Source organism: Neovison vison, chromosome X (genome assembly GCF_020171115.1).
Source record: "Neovison vison isolate M4711 chromosome X, ASM_NN_V1, whole genome shotgun sequence".
NCBI classification, from domain to species: Eukaryota; Metazoa; Chordata; class Mammalia; order Carnivora; family Mustelidae; genus Neogale; species Neogale vison.
Window position 1 is genome coordinate 81,091,179 of NC_058105.1, and position 15,629 is coordinate 81,106,807.

Genomic DNA, 15,629 nt, shown 5'->3' on the forward strand with positions numbered 1-15,629 from the left:
TTTTTTAAAAAATAAAATAATTTCTCTAAGTTTCTTGTCATGGCACATAGCTGGTGTTCAATAAATTATAACTTATCTGTTAGTAATTTTTCAAGCAATGTGAGGTTAGCAGAATGTATATGGTAGAATTACTAGGATTGACTTAAGTATAACCCTTTCTCTTGGATTCAGGTTTTCGAAATAATCGGCTTGGAAATCCTCCCCTTCCACGAAATCAGATGAGCACTATCTCTGCTGGAAAGCCAATGGTAATATCTTTCAAAAGTCCTAAGACCATGTGATAGCATTAGACTCAGGTTGCTTCTTGATTTTTATACTCTGAGTTAAGGAGTTAAGATAATTCAGTGTTATCAGAATATCAAGGCTCTATATACCTATGTTGCATTCTCAACTCGAGGCTGGCAGATTATGTAAAGAAAATATCCAGATTAGTAACCACTAGGGCACTGTGCAGGTAGATTAGCTAATGTTGGAGAGTGGTTCTAGGAGTCATGTATTGGTCCATTGTCCTGCCCCTGGAGGGTTCTGTCCATATTTCACTGTTAGAATAATTTCTTATTATTCTCAGTAGGTTCTTTGTATCCCAACAATCCCTGCTACTGGCATTATCCACTGTATCACAACTTCTGAGGGAACCATTCTGGAGCCTGTTCAAATGTTAAATAGCTTTTCTGTCTGTTTTATCCTTTAGTTTTCTCACCATGTGCCCCAGAAAATGAAATATCCACCACCATTCCCAATGGGACCCAACTCCTCTCTTCTCTTCTCTCCCCATGCTTTGGGGGAATCCCATGCTTTTTCTGAGGATCCCATGCTGCAGGACAGCCCCTTTGCCAGTTGGGCTGTCTCTTATGATTCCTCTGCATCCCATTTTCCCAATTACTTGACTTCCAAAACCTCACCTCCTTTGGGACCAGACTCTTCTCACTCCTCTTCCTCTGATGGTGATGAACCAAATGGAACCAGCTCTGAGTAAGTATCTCAATAGGCACTTAAGAGAACAGACTTTTGGAGAAAAAAAAATATATATATATATATATTTATTTTGCTTGTAACCTGGGTGGGGCGTGGGGAAGTATATGTTTCTGGCTTTTCTCTGTGGCTCTTTACTCTTAAATGAAGTAGGAAGACTCTATGCTTGACTACTTCATACTCATATTGACTCTGCACCGGTGGTAATTTTCAGCTACCCATGCCCCTGCAATAAAAGGAAGCATTGCAGCTGGTTAGGGAAGCTGTAGGTATGGGTGTGCTACATGTCATGGTTGTCATTTTTTTAAATTTTGAGACGGATGGATTGGATGTAGAGAAAAAATGATAAGATTTATAGAATTGAAGTATTATATGCAGCCATCAAAAGAAATGAAATCTGGCCATTTGCAATGACGTGGATGGAACTAAAGGGTATTATGTTGAGTGAAATAAGTCAATCAGAGAAAGATAGTTGTCACATGATCTCCCTGATATGAGGAATTTGAGAGGCAGGGTGGGGGATTTGGGGTGTAGGGAAGGAAAAAATGAAACAAGATGGGATTGGGAGGGAGATAAACCATAAGAGACTCTTAATCTCACAAAACAAACTGAGGGTTGATGGAGGGGGTAGGGAGAGGGTGGTTGGATTATGGACATTGGGGAGGATATTTGCTATGATGAGTGCTGTGAAATGTGTAAGCCTGATGATTCACAGACCTGTACCCCTGGGGCTAATAATACACTATATATTAATAAAAATAATCTTAAAAAAAGAATTGATTAAAACAGTTGAGTATGCAGTTACATTGCTGAAGATAGGGTTCTGAGGTTGAAAACAGTGGTATTTTATACTAGCTTATTTGTTCTTAGATTATTTCTCCAAGCAGATTTTTCCTGGGAAACACTGAGGTTTCAATTGTAATTAGTTTCTTAGAATGTAAGCTGACTCTAGACATGGCCTTTTATGAGGTGTAAAGGAGGTGAATCAGGTCCAATACTAATGTAGTGTCTTGATTTCCAGAGGGTCTGGAAGAATCCTTAGCCTCAGAACAGACATCTTCAGTTGGAATGTCTTTTTTTTTAATGTACTCATATGTTTATATCTTTGTTTTTTTCCAGCTGAATTACCTTATTATGTTAGTTACCATACATCATTAGTTTTTGATGTAGTATTCAGTGATTCATTATTTGCATATAACACCCAGTGCTTGTTACTCCTTTATCTCTTCTACATGATCTTTTGAAATTTTTAGTCACATCACAGAAACACTTCAGCAGCACCCTGGATGGGAGGATCCAAATGGTGACAGAGGGTCCTGGGTACAGCCCATCGATGCTGGAGTTGCAGATACCAACCTGGGTGATGGAGAGCCCCACATCCCATCCCTGCTGTCTATGTCTACAAGGAACCACATTGACATCACCATTCCCCCCTTACCTCCAGTAGCTCCCGAAGTCTTACGGGTTGCTGAACACAGACACCGAAGGGGTCTTATGTACCCATATATCTATCACGTCCTCACTAAGGTAAGAGAGCACATCAGCACCTACTTCCCTGCTTTCAACATTGTACTACACACTTATAGAACCATAAGTTACCAGAGAAAATTCTAATTGGTTCTGAAGGGAGATAAAATACCAAGTATTCTGGGGCCCCTCGTTGTATTAAGGGCCTCAGGTAAAGTGACGCCAGCAGGAGACAGAACTTTATAATAAATGAGGCCCCAAGAAGAGAACTGTAATTGTGAGATGTCACAGAAGGTCATGCACCATATTAATAGACAGTGGACTTAGGGCTGGACACAATCTAAGAAAAGGTTTTATGCCCTTGTTCTTTACACCCTTGTTCTTTACTTCTACTTTTCCAGAGTTTTTCCCTTCCCCCAGTCTTACTATACAAATCTATCCCCCAGCAAAATGTCTAAGATGTGACTTTCTCCATTTAGTCAGCTATAGTCAGTCATAGCAGAGACTCTAAAAATGGAGCATAGCTTTTAAGCTGGCTATGATCGGGGGCTTATTACACCTTCTTTTTATTCTGAAACTGTTAAATACAAGTAGAAAATTTGGTAGCTTGGCTACAGAGGCTATAGTTCATTACTGATTCTTCTCAGCTCAATTCCAAATCTTGAGGTGACTCATTTTGTTCTTTTTCCTGGATGGTTTTTTTGTTTGTTTGTTTGTTTGTTTTTTGTTCTTGTTAGGGTGAGATTAAGATCCCTGTATGTATTGAGGATGAGTGTAACATGGAGCTGCCTCCAGCCACTCTCCTGTTCCGGTCTGCACGTCAATATGTTTATGGAGTCCTTTTCAGTCTGGCAGAAACACAGCGGAAAATGGAACGCCTAGCCATACGGCGGCGGCTACCTGTAGAAGGTGGGTTTAGTTCTAGCTTCAACAGCTCTCTCAGAGCTTGGTGTGGAACAAAAATGTCTGTGCAAGCACATCATAATACTTTTGGCTATGGAGCAGGCTTCGAGAAAATACATTAATTCACCAGAATACACATTAGTATGGGAACTGCATTAACTTAAGCCTCAATTCTTTAATCATTAAGCATTCAGAGTCACTACTACTTAAAAGAAGCATGCTGGACTTTGGGAATGTAGAGGTATATCTGACATAGATTTTTCTCCTCAGTAAGGTTTTGTTGTGGATTTGATCCCATAGAGAGTTGGAGCCATTGAGATGTTTTAAGCTGCAGAAGGACATGGTCAGATTAGTGTGTTCAGTAGAACCCTCTAGATTTCTGCTTCTGGGAAGATGGAGTACATATACTTTTCCTTATTTCTCCTGAAAATACAACTGAAAGCCCAGGACATTATATATATAACAAGCACAAGACATTCTCAAAGGTGACAAGAAGGCAGCAGACTGGCTAAGGACTTTGGGATCCAAGGAGTGATGCAGTGGTGAGTTCCCTGGGTTTTCTTATTGCTGCATATATCCTAGACTAGGTCTGGGACAAGCTGGCAGCCCAGAAACACCCAGCAGGTACAGACCAGTAAAAGCCCCAAGAAATGCCTTCTCACTCTAGTCGAAGGACCCAAACGAAAGAACCTAGCAACACAATATATTTAGATAATAACCATTCTACACTAGTCAAATACCACAGAAAAACTGCAGCCCACCCTCACCCCTACTAGCAAAGGCCAGATAAATAACCCAGATTTCTATCCTTGCCAGAATGTATATCAAAAGAGAGAGGGGAACTGAGTGGGGAGCCAGGACTTTCATTCACTCCTGCTTGGCAGGAATGAGATAGCATCCCCCTTTATTCACAGTAGTAATAGCAGAAAATACCTGCCAAAACAACAAAATTAAAATAAGATCCTTTTAAAAATTAAAGATCCTTTTAAAAGATTGAATTAAGAATCTTTTAAAATAATATCCCAAATGTCCAGGTTTCAGTTGAAAATCCTTCCTCATACTAAGAACCAGAAAGATTTCAAACTGAGATGTCACACCAAGAAAAGAAAGTCAGTGGGTGCCATCATTGAGATGATGTAGATGTTTGAATTACCTGATAGGGATTTCAAAGCAGCCATCTTAAAAATGCCTTGATGAAGAGTTCTGAACATGCATGATATGACTTAAAAATAGAAAGTCTTAGCAATGAAACAGAAGATAGAAGAAGGGGAAATTAAGAACTAAAAAATACAATAACAAAATACTCAATAGATGGGTTAAATAACAAATTGGAGACAACAAAAGAAATAATCAGTGAATGTGGAGACATAACAATAGAAATTACTCAGTCTGAATAATAGAAAATAGGCTGAAATAATGGACAGGGATCAGTGAAACTAAAACAAAAGGTCTAATATTTGTGTCATCACAGTTCCAGAAGGAGAGGTGGAAGAGGGTGGACTGCAGCAGATGTATTCAAATAAATATTTGAATTTATTTATTTGGCTGGAATATTTTAAAATTTGGGAAAAGCAAGCCCACAGATTCAGGAAACTAAGTGAATTATAAATAATATAAACCCAAAGAAATCTTGTGAAGATATATCTTGATTAAACCTGTGAAAGCTAAAGGCAGAAAAATTCTTGAAAGCCTCCAGAGAAAAGCAGTGCTTTATCTATTGTGGCAAAACAGTATGAATAACAGCTGATCTCTTCAGAAGCCAGAGTCCAGAAGGAAGTTGCACAACATTTTCAAGGGCTGAAAGGAAAGAAATGTCATATTAGAATTCTATATCAAAACAAAAGCATCCTCCAGGAATGAAGGGGAAATCAACATATTCTCAAGTAAAAGAAAACTAGGATAATTTTTCACAAGCAGAAATGCAGTAAAAGAAGAGCTAAAGGTATTCCTCTACACAAAAAAGAAATGATAAAAGGAGAAATCTTGGGAGGAGCTTGGGAAGATGGCAGAATAGGAGGACCCTGAGTTCACCCCATCCCATGTTTCCAGTTAGATATCATCCACATCCAAGTCAATAAACTGGAGAGCAATCTGAAGACTGATATAACAAACTGCACAAACAGTAGACAGATCTGTTCATACTTGTTTCTGAGTATGTTGGGGGACTTCTGAAACAAGGGAGCTGGCAGGTGCTATTTTCCATCCCCAACTGTCAGCGTAAGCACAGAAACACCTGCTGGAGGTGGGGCTGCACAGACACTTGGCACCTAACTCACTAGCAGTGCTCCATGCCCCTGAGTTCTCCTGAGGACTTATCAACTCCAAGCTGCTGTTGTTGACCCTGGGCTCAGGGCAATTTTTAAAAAAATTTATTTATTTTCAGAAAAACAGTATTCATTATTTTTTCACCACACCCAGTGCTCCATGCAATCCATACCCTCTATAATACCCATCACCTGGTACCCCAACCTCCCACCCCCCCGCCACTTCAAACCCCTCAGATTGTTTTTCAGATTTATTTATTTTAGAGAGACAGCACAAGTAAGAGGGGCAGAGGGAGAAGGAAAGAGAATCCCAAGCAGACTACATGCTGAGCATGGACCCTGACACGGGATTTGACCCCACCACCTGAACTGAAGCCAAGAGCTGGACAGTTATGGGGCACCTGGATGACTCAGTCGGTTAAGTATCTGCCATTGGCTCTGGTTGTGATCCCAGGGTCCTGGAATTGAGCCCCACATTGGGCTCTCTGCTCAGTGGGGAGCATGCTTCTCCTTCTTCTCTGCCTGCCATGCCCCTTGCTGTGCTTTCTCTCTGTCAAATGAATAAATACAATCTTAAAAAAAAGAGTTAGATGCTTATCTGACTACACCACCCAAGCACCCCAGGGCAAATTTTGTTAAAGCTAAACAGGTTCCCTACCCAGCCACCAAGGTGCACAGCTGCCACTGAGCACCATGCATGTCTGTCACACTGTGCTTAGCTGTATACCCCTAGCCACCCTTGTGTGATCTCCAGGACATGTACCCCCAGCCACGAGTATGTACCACACTGAGCAGCAATCCTCCAGGCACCTTTGTGCACCCACAGGCATCATCTCCTACCATGCCCAGTTGTGTACCCCCAGCTGGTCTTGTTTTTCTGGCTGCCCAGTGTGCAGCCTCCAACGACTACAACACTAAAGGAGATCTGGCATAGGACTAGTTGCCCAGTATACATTTTGCTAATACAACTGTCCTGTTCCCTTTCCTTGGTGGGCATGCCCCACTCCCCCAGAGCTAGCCTGCCTGGGTCCCACTACCACCATAGAGAGCAAGCACAACCCACAGCAGGCAGAGAGTCAGTGCTGATGACTACATGGAAAGGAAAAGGGACCCATAAACAAAAGAAGGCCATAAGCAATATACATAGGATATTCTCCTGAAGTGCCAGGTTCTGGTGAATGGGGGATTAACACTCCAGGACCCCTTCTTTATGAAGTCACTACTTTCAAGAGGAGAAGATGGAACTGCCTTTGTTAACACAGAGAAATTGACGCAGAGAGGCAGACAAAATGAGTAAACAAATTTATCCCAGCTGAATGAAAGGATAAGGCCAAAGCCAGAGATCTAAGCAAAACAGATGTAAATAACATGCTGGATAAAGACATTAAAGCAATGATTCTAAGGATACTCACTGGACTTGAGGAAAGAGTAGAGTACATGTATGAGACACTTAACACAGAGATAGGGATGACATAGCAAAGATAAGGGGCACAATAAATGACATTTAGAAACACATTTGATGGAATGAACAGCAAGATAGAAGCAGCAGAGGAACATGTACATGGAAACAAATGAAAATGAATTAGTGACCTAGGAAAGAGAGTAATGGAAAGTAATCAAGCTGAATAAAGGAGAGAGAAAAGAATTATGCAAAACAAGAATAGACTTAGGGAACTCACTGATTCCGTTAAATGTAATAACATTTATATTACAGGAGTCTCAGAAGAGAGAGAAAGGTGGTCAGAAAATGTATTTGAGGAAATAACAGCTGAAAAGTTCCCTAAGCTGGAGAAGGAAGCAGATACCTGGGTGCAGGACACACAGAGGAACCCCAACAGAATCAACAAAAGCTGACCAACAGCAAGACATGTTGTAATTAAATTTATAAAGTATAGTGATAAAGAAAAAATTCTAAAGGTAGCAGGTAAAACAAGTCATTAGCTTACAAGGGAAAAATCATAAGGCTAGCAGGGGATTTTGCAACAGAAGCTTTGCAAGCCAGAAAGGAGTGGCATGTTATATTTGAAGAGCTGAATGGGAGAAATCAAGAGTCAAGAATACTCTATCCAGCAAGGCTGTCATTCAGAATAGAAGGAGACTTAGTTCCCCAGACAAACCTAAAGCAGTTCATGACCACTAAACCAGCCCTACAAGAAATATTAAAACGTGAGACCTGATGTTATAAAAATCCTAGAAGAGAACACAGGCAGTAACGTCTTTGTCATTAGCTGTGGTAGCTTCTTTCTAGATAGGCCTCCTGAGGCAAGGGAAACAAAAGCAAAAATAAACTCTTGGGACTAAAAGCTTCTGCACTGCAAAGGAAACAATCAAAACTAAAAGGCAGAATGGGAGAAGATATTTGCAAATGACATATCCACTAAAAGGCTAGCATCCAAAATATATAAAGGACTTATAAAACTCAAACCCAGAAAACAAATAACCCAATTAAAAATTGGGCAGAAGACATGAACAGACATTTCTCCAAAGAAGACATCTAGGTAGCCAACAGGTACATGAAAAGATGCTCAACATCACTCATCATCAAGGAAGTGCATATCAAAACTACAATGAGGTAACACCTCACATCTGTCAGAAAGGCGAAAATCAAAGGCACAAGGAACAACAGGTATTGGCAAGGGTGTAGAGAACTGGGAACCCTCTTGCAGTGTTGGTGAGAATGCAAAGTTGTACAGCCACTGTGCTAAATAGTATGGAAGTTCCTCAAAAATTTAAAACTGGAACTACTTTATGAACCAGTATTTGTACTACTGGATATTTACCCAAATACAGAGACACTAATTCAAAGGGATACATGCACCCTTATGTTTATAGCAGTATTATTTATAATAGCCACAGTATGGAAATAGCCCAAGTGTCCATCAGTTGGTGGATAGATAAAGATGTGTGTGTATGGAATATAATGGAATATTGTATAGTAATATATAATGGAATATTATTAAGTCCTAATAATAACTAAATCTTGCCATTTACAACAATATTGGTGGAGCTAGAGAATACAATGCTAAGCAAAATAAGAGAAAGACAAATACCATATGATTTGTGGAATCATATGGTGGAATTTAAGAAAGAAAAGATATCAGCAAAGGGAAAAAATGAGAGAGAGATAGTCAAAGCAAAAAACAGACTTTCCATCATAGGGAACAAACTCATGGGTACCAGAGTGGGGGAGTAGGAGGGTGGGTACATGTCCTGATGAGCACAGGGTGATGTATGAAAGTGCTGAATCACTGTATTATACACCTGAAACTAGTAACACTGTATGTTAACTAACTAGAGTTAAAGTAGAAACTTAAAGAAGGAATCTTGCAACATCAGGAAGGAAGGAAAGACAATGGAGAGAACAAATATGTAGGTAAAAACAATAGACTTTGCTTTTCTTGAGTTTTCTAAATTTCACAGTTGAAGCAAAAGTATCACTGCTTAATTTGGTTCTTAGTGTCTGTAGGGAAAATATGTAAGACAGTTCTAAGTCAGGAAGATTAAAGGGATGTAACTGGTAAGGTTTCTATACTTGAACGGGTAAAATGTCAATACCAGTGGACTGTAGTAACTTATGTGTACATAATGCAATGCCTAGAAAATGTGTTAGAAAAGGTATACACAGAAATACTAAAAACACTACAGATAAATCAACACGGAATCTAAAATAAGTTCATGTAACCTACAGGAAGGGAAGAGGAAGAAAGCAGAGATATGAAAAACAGAAAACAAACCAAAAAAATGATAGACTTAAGCCCTAACATCAATAATTACATTAAATGTAGTAGTCTAATTATACCAGTTAAAATACAGTCATTCACAGACTGGATAAAAATCATAACCCAATTATATGTTGTCTTCAAAAATTCACTTCAAATATAAATGATATGCATGTTGAAAGTTGAATGATGGAAAATTATTTACTATGAAAACATTAAACAAAAGAAATTAAGAAGGGCTATATTAATACCACATAAAGTAGACTTCAGAGCAAAGCAGATTGCCAGGAAAAGAGAGGGATATTATATACTGGTAAGAGTCAGTATACCAAGAAGACTAGCAGTCCTAAATGTCTATCACCAAACCACAGAGCCACAAAATATGTGATGCCACAACTGAGAAAACTTAGAAGAGACAAATCCACAATTATAATCAGAAACTTCAACTCTGCTTTCAATAATTAGTAAAACAACTAGAAAGAAGATCATCAGGAATATAGAACTCAACAGTACCATTAATGAATAGGGTCTAATTGACTCTTAATAAAACATGCAACAAGAGGAAAATATATGTTCTTTTCACATGTCCACGTAACATATACCATGATAGATTATATCTTGGACCATGAAACAAACTCAGTAAACTTTTTTTATTAGCATATAATGTATTATTAGCCCCAGGGGTACAGGTCTGTGAATCACCAGGTTTACACACTTCACAGCACTCACCATAGCATATACCCTCCCCAATGTCCATAACCCAACCACCCTCTCCCTCCTCCCCTCCCCCCTGCAACCCTCAGTTTGTTTTGTGAGATTAAGAGTCTCTTATGGTTTGTCTCCCTCCTGATCCCATCTTGTTTTATTTATTCTTTTCCTACCCCCCAAGCTCCCCATGTTGCCTCTCAACTTCTCATATCAGGGAGATCATATGATAGTTGTCTTTCTCTGATTGACTTATTTCATTAAGCATGATACCCTCTAGTTCCATCCATGTCGTCACAAATGGCAAGATTTCATTTCTTTTGATGGCTGCATAGTATTCCATTGTATATATATACCACATCTTCTTTATCCATTCATCTGTTGATGGACATCTAGATCCTTTCCATACTTTGGCTATTGTGGACATTGCTGCTATAAACATTCGGGTGCACGTGCCCCTTCAGATCACTACATCTGTATCTTTAGGGTAAATACTCAAACTCAGTAAACTTAAGCTCATTAAAATTATACAGAGTATATTCTCAGACCACTATGGAATCAAACTAAAAATTAAAAACAGAAAGGTAATAGGAAAACCTGGAAATACTTGGGTAGTTACAAAGCACTTTAATACAATCCATGGGTCAAAGAACAAGTCTCAAGAGGAAGAAAGAAATACATGGAATGAAATGAAAATAAAAATACAGTATATGAGAGTCTGTGGTATGGAGCTAAATTGCTGAGAAGGAAATTTATGGTACTAAATGCTCAAATTAGAGCATCATCTGCATTTCCACCTCAAGAAACAAGAGGAGGAGAAAGCTAAGCCTGCAGCAAACCAAAGTGAAGAATTAATAATAAAGAGCAAAAACCAATGAAATTGAAAACAGAAAAATAACAGAGTAATTAGTGAAACAAAAACCTGGTTCTTTGAAAAGAACAATAAAATTGACAAACTTCTAGAAAGTTTGCAAAGAAGAAAATAGGGAACACACAATTACTAATACCAAGAATGAGGCAGGGAATAACACCATAGTACCTACAGATATCCAAAGGATTATATGGGGATACTGTAAACAACTCCACACATAAATTTGACAACTGAAACAAAAGGGAGCAATCTCTGAAAATTGCAAACTACCACAACACACCTAATATGAAATAGATCATTTGAATATCCCTGTAAATACTAATAAAATTTAAATTTTCCCAGAAAAGAAATCTGACTGAATTGATTTCACTGGAGAATTCTACTGAATTTTTAACAGATAATTTTCAAATCCCTATGTTGTACAACTGAAACTAATATAACATTTTTTTAAAGCCAATAAATTTTTATTTAAGGAGTTTTTACATGTGATTCCTTCCACTGCCAGTCACTGCTCATCACCATAGTTCCTCCAAAGTTAGAATCATAATCTTCAAAACAGCCCTTTTAAAAAGAACTTGATCAATCCACAGTTGTCACTGTCACTCCAGAGTTCTTTCAGCTGGGTTTCTTGCATCTCCATTTGAATACGGACATACTTTAAGAACTCCCCACCTATAATCTTTGGGATCCAATGTCTTTACTTCAGGGCCCTGTATAGGGTCTGAGTGTGGATCTGCCTGGTTCTGAATTTCAAACACCCTCTAAATATGAGTGAGTTCAAATCATATTCACCCCTAAACTATCACCCTAGAACTGTACAGATTATTGGGATACACCAATACCTAAGATTTAAAAAACATAACTATTAGGTCAGAGTTTTAGCAGATAATGATAAGTGTCTTGCAGTTCTTTCCCACAGATCTAACACATAGTTCTGTGAATAAAGGAAACCACACAAATACTCTATGAGGCATTTCCAACGATGTAGGTCTACAGAAATAATATAACATTTTTATCAATTATATTTCAATAATAAAATTTTTTAAAAATTTTAATGTAATCTCTACAGCCAACATGGGGCTCGAACTCATGACTCTGTGAGCAAGAGTTTGATGCTCTACTGAATGAGCCAGCCAGGCACCCCTCAATAATAATTCTTTTTTAAAAAGAGTACATAGAGTCTGTCTCGTAAGTCTTTTAATTTCCAACAATGCTTTATACAGTCAGGCACTTATTGTGGACAATAAATCTTTAAATTGAAAAAAAAGTATTGCCATCAATTCTACACAAATCTTTTTCGGGAAATAGGAGAGAACACTTACCAAATCACTCTATGAAGCCAGTTGTTACTGCAATACTAAAACCAGATGAAGACAATATATAAAAACAGTACTTCAGACCAATATCCTTCATCAGTATAGATATAAAAGTTCTTAACAAAATATTCATCTGTAGAATTCAACAATATATAGAAAGAATTACACACCACTGCCCACTGGGTTTATTCTATCTTGTAAGATTGGTTCAATATTTGACAAATCAGTCTATGTAAGCTACCATATAGACAGGATAAAGAAAAAGTATCTGGTCATCTCAATGGATGCAGAAAAATATTTAACAAAATTTAACAGTTCATGATTAAAAAAATCGCAGAAAACTAGAAGTAGAGAATTCCTTCAACTTGATAAAGAACATCTACAAAAACCTTACAGCTAACATTACACTTCATGGTGAAAGACTGAATGTTTTTCTCCTAAAATAAGGAGCAAGGCTAGTTATGCCCTCACTGCTGCTCTTCAGCATAGTATTAGAACTTCGAGCCAGCATAGAAAGGCAAGAAAATGATTCAGAAAACGTACAGATCAGAAGGGAAGAAATAAAACTGTCCCTAGTTGTAGATGACATAGTCTATGTAGAAAATCACAATCTACAACAAAATTCCTAGAGTTAATAAGTGAGTTCATCTTGTTTGTAGGATACATAAGTTAATTATATTTCTGTATACTGACAATGAATATGAGGAACCAAAATTTTAAAATACCATTTATAATTCCTCCAAAGAAAATGAAATACTTAGGCATAAATTTAACAAAAGATGTTCAAGATCTGTATGCTGAAAATTATAAAATGCTGATGAAAGAAATCAGTGAAGAACTACATTAATGGAGAGACCTAGATCTCCATGAATTGGAGGATTCAACATAGTAAAATGTCACTTCTCTTTAAATTGATATGCAGGTTTCACACAATTCCTATCCAGATACCAGCAGGGTTCTTTGTAGATATATACAAGATTATTCTAATATTTATATGAAAAGACAGGAACTAGAACAGCTAAAACAATTTTGAAAAGGTGTAAGTTGGCAACAATCACTCTGTCTTGATTTTCAAGACTTTCTGTGTAGCTACAGTAATTAAGACTGTGTGGTATCGGTGGTAGTAATATGGACAGACAGAGAAGTGAAACAGAATAGGGAATCCATAAATAGCCCCATGCAAGTACAACCAACTGATTTTTGACAAAGCTGCAGAAGTACTTCATTAAAGGAAGGATAGTCCTTTTTAAAAATGGTACTAGATGAATTGGACATCCATAGGTGAACAGGTACCACATATCTAGATTACTGTCTAAAATATATCAAGAACTCTTGAGGGCTCAGTCGATTAAGCATCTGCCTTTGGCTCAGGTCATGATCCCAGGGTCCTGGGATCGATTCCTACATTGGGCTTCCTGCTCACTGGGGAGTCCGCTTCTCCCTTTGCCTGCTGCTCTCCCTGCTTGTGCTCGCTCTCTCGCTCTCTCTCTCTCTGGTAAAAAAAATATATATATATATATATATATATAAAGAACTCTGAAAACTAAGCATTATGGAAACAGTCTGATTAGAATATCAGCAAAAGAATTTGAAACTTTCACTGAAGAATTATATGTGTGGCAAATAAAGACATGAAAAGATGTTTCACATCATTAGCCATTAAAGAATTTCAATTTTTTAAGAAGGATTTTATTTATTTATTTGACAGAGAAACAGACAGTGAGAAAGGGAACATAGGCAGGGAGAGTGGGAGAGGGTGAAGCAGGCTTCCCGCTAAGCAGGGAGCCCAATGCAGGATTCAATCCCATTACCCTGGGATCACAACCTGAGCCGAAGGCAGACACCTAGTGACTGAGCCACCCAGGTGCACAAAGAATTTCAAATTAAAACGATTATGCTGAGTGAAATCAGTCAAGCAGAGAGAGTCAATTATCATATGGTTTCACTCATTTGTGGAGCATAACCAATAGCATGGAGGACAAGGGGCGTTAGAGAGTAGTAGGGAATTTGGGTAAATTGGAAGGGGAGGTGAACCATGAGAGACTATGGACTCTGAAAAACAGTCTGAGGGGTTTGAAGTGGCGGGGGGGTGGGAGGTTGGGGTACCAGGTGGTGGGTATTATAGAGGGCACAGCTTGCATGGAGCACTGGGTGTGGTGAAAAAATAATGAATACTGTTTTTCTGAAAATAAATAAATTGGGAAAAAAAAAAAACTATAATGAGATATAACTATATACCTATCAGAATGGCTAAAATGAATAATGGTGTCAATACCACATGCTGGATTGGATGTGGAAGAACTAGATCACCCATAAATCGCTGGTAGGAATGGAAAATACTTGGCATTTCCTTTCAAAAGTCAAAATAGACTTCTCATGCACCCCAGCACTTACACTTTGGGGCATTTATCCCAGTGAAATGAAGACCTACTTTCATCAGGAACCTATAAAAAATATTCATAGTAAACTTTATTTGTAATAGCCCCAAGCTGGGAACAACCCAGATGTCCTTCAAAAGATGAATGGTTAAACTGTGGTATGGCATACCATGGAATACTACTTGGCAAAAAAAGTATTGATACATGCAGCAACATGGAAGGATCCTAAGGGCATTATGCCAAGTGCAAATGCCAATCTCAGAAGATTACATACTATATGATTCTATTTATATAACATTCTCAAATTGACAAAATTGTAAGGATGGAGAATAGATTAGCAGTTGCCAGGGATGTAGGGCATTGGGTGTGACCATAAAAGGGGTAGCATAAAGTAGACTTTGTAGTAATTGAATAGTTCTGTATCTTGATTACAGTGGTGGTTATACAAACCTCTTTGTGGGGGCGCCTGGGTGGCTCAGTGGGTTAAAGCCTCTGCCTTTGGCTCAGGTAATGATCCCAGGGTCCTAGGATGGAGCCCCGCATCTGGCTCTCTGCTCAGCGGGGAGCCTGCTTCCCCCTCTCTCTCTGCCTACTTGTGATCTCTGTCAAATAAATAAATTAAATCTTAAAAAAAAAATCCTCCGTGTGAGGGGTGCCTGGGTGCCTCACTCGGTTTAAGCATCTGCCTTCGGCTCAGGTCATGATGGTCCTGGGATCAAGCCTCGCATTAGGCTCTCTGCTCAGCGGGGAGTCTGCTTCTCCCTCTCCCTCAGCCGGCCACTTTGCCTACTTGTATTCTCTTTGTGTCAAATAAATAAATAGAATTTTTAAAAAACTACCTGTGACATAGAACTATACACACAACTATACCAAGGTCAACTTCCTAGCTTTGATATTATAATTGTTTTAGATAAAACTTTTGGGAGAAACTGGGTAAGGAGACACAGGACCTCTCTCAACTATCTTTGCAACTCCCTATGAATTAATTATTTCAAAATAAAAATTTTGTTAAAAAGAGAATTCTCACAGTTGTG

The 15,629-nt window shown here is 38.5% G+C and overlaps 1 protein-coding gene across 2 annotated transcripts in view; it reads left to right on the plus strand.

Moving 5' to 3' along the window:
- FAM120C (family with sequence similarity 120C) overlaps window positions 1–15,629 on the plus strand; it is a 133,293-nt gene that overhangs the window by 51,598 nt on the left and 66,066 nt on the right. For both annotated transcript variants that reach the window (XM_044235708.1, XM_044235711.1), the window contains exons 6-9: window positions 172–248; window positions 692–972; window positions 2,226–2,499; window positions 3,177–3,348. In XM_044235708.1, the coding sequence (XP_044091643.1) occupies window positions 172–248; window positions 692–972; window positions 2,226–2,499; window positions 3,177–3,348 (804 nt within the window). The remainder of the gene's footprint in view (window positions 1–171; window positions 249–691; window positions 973–2,225; window positions 2,500–3,176; window positions 3,349–15,629) is intronic.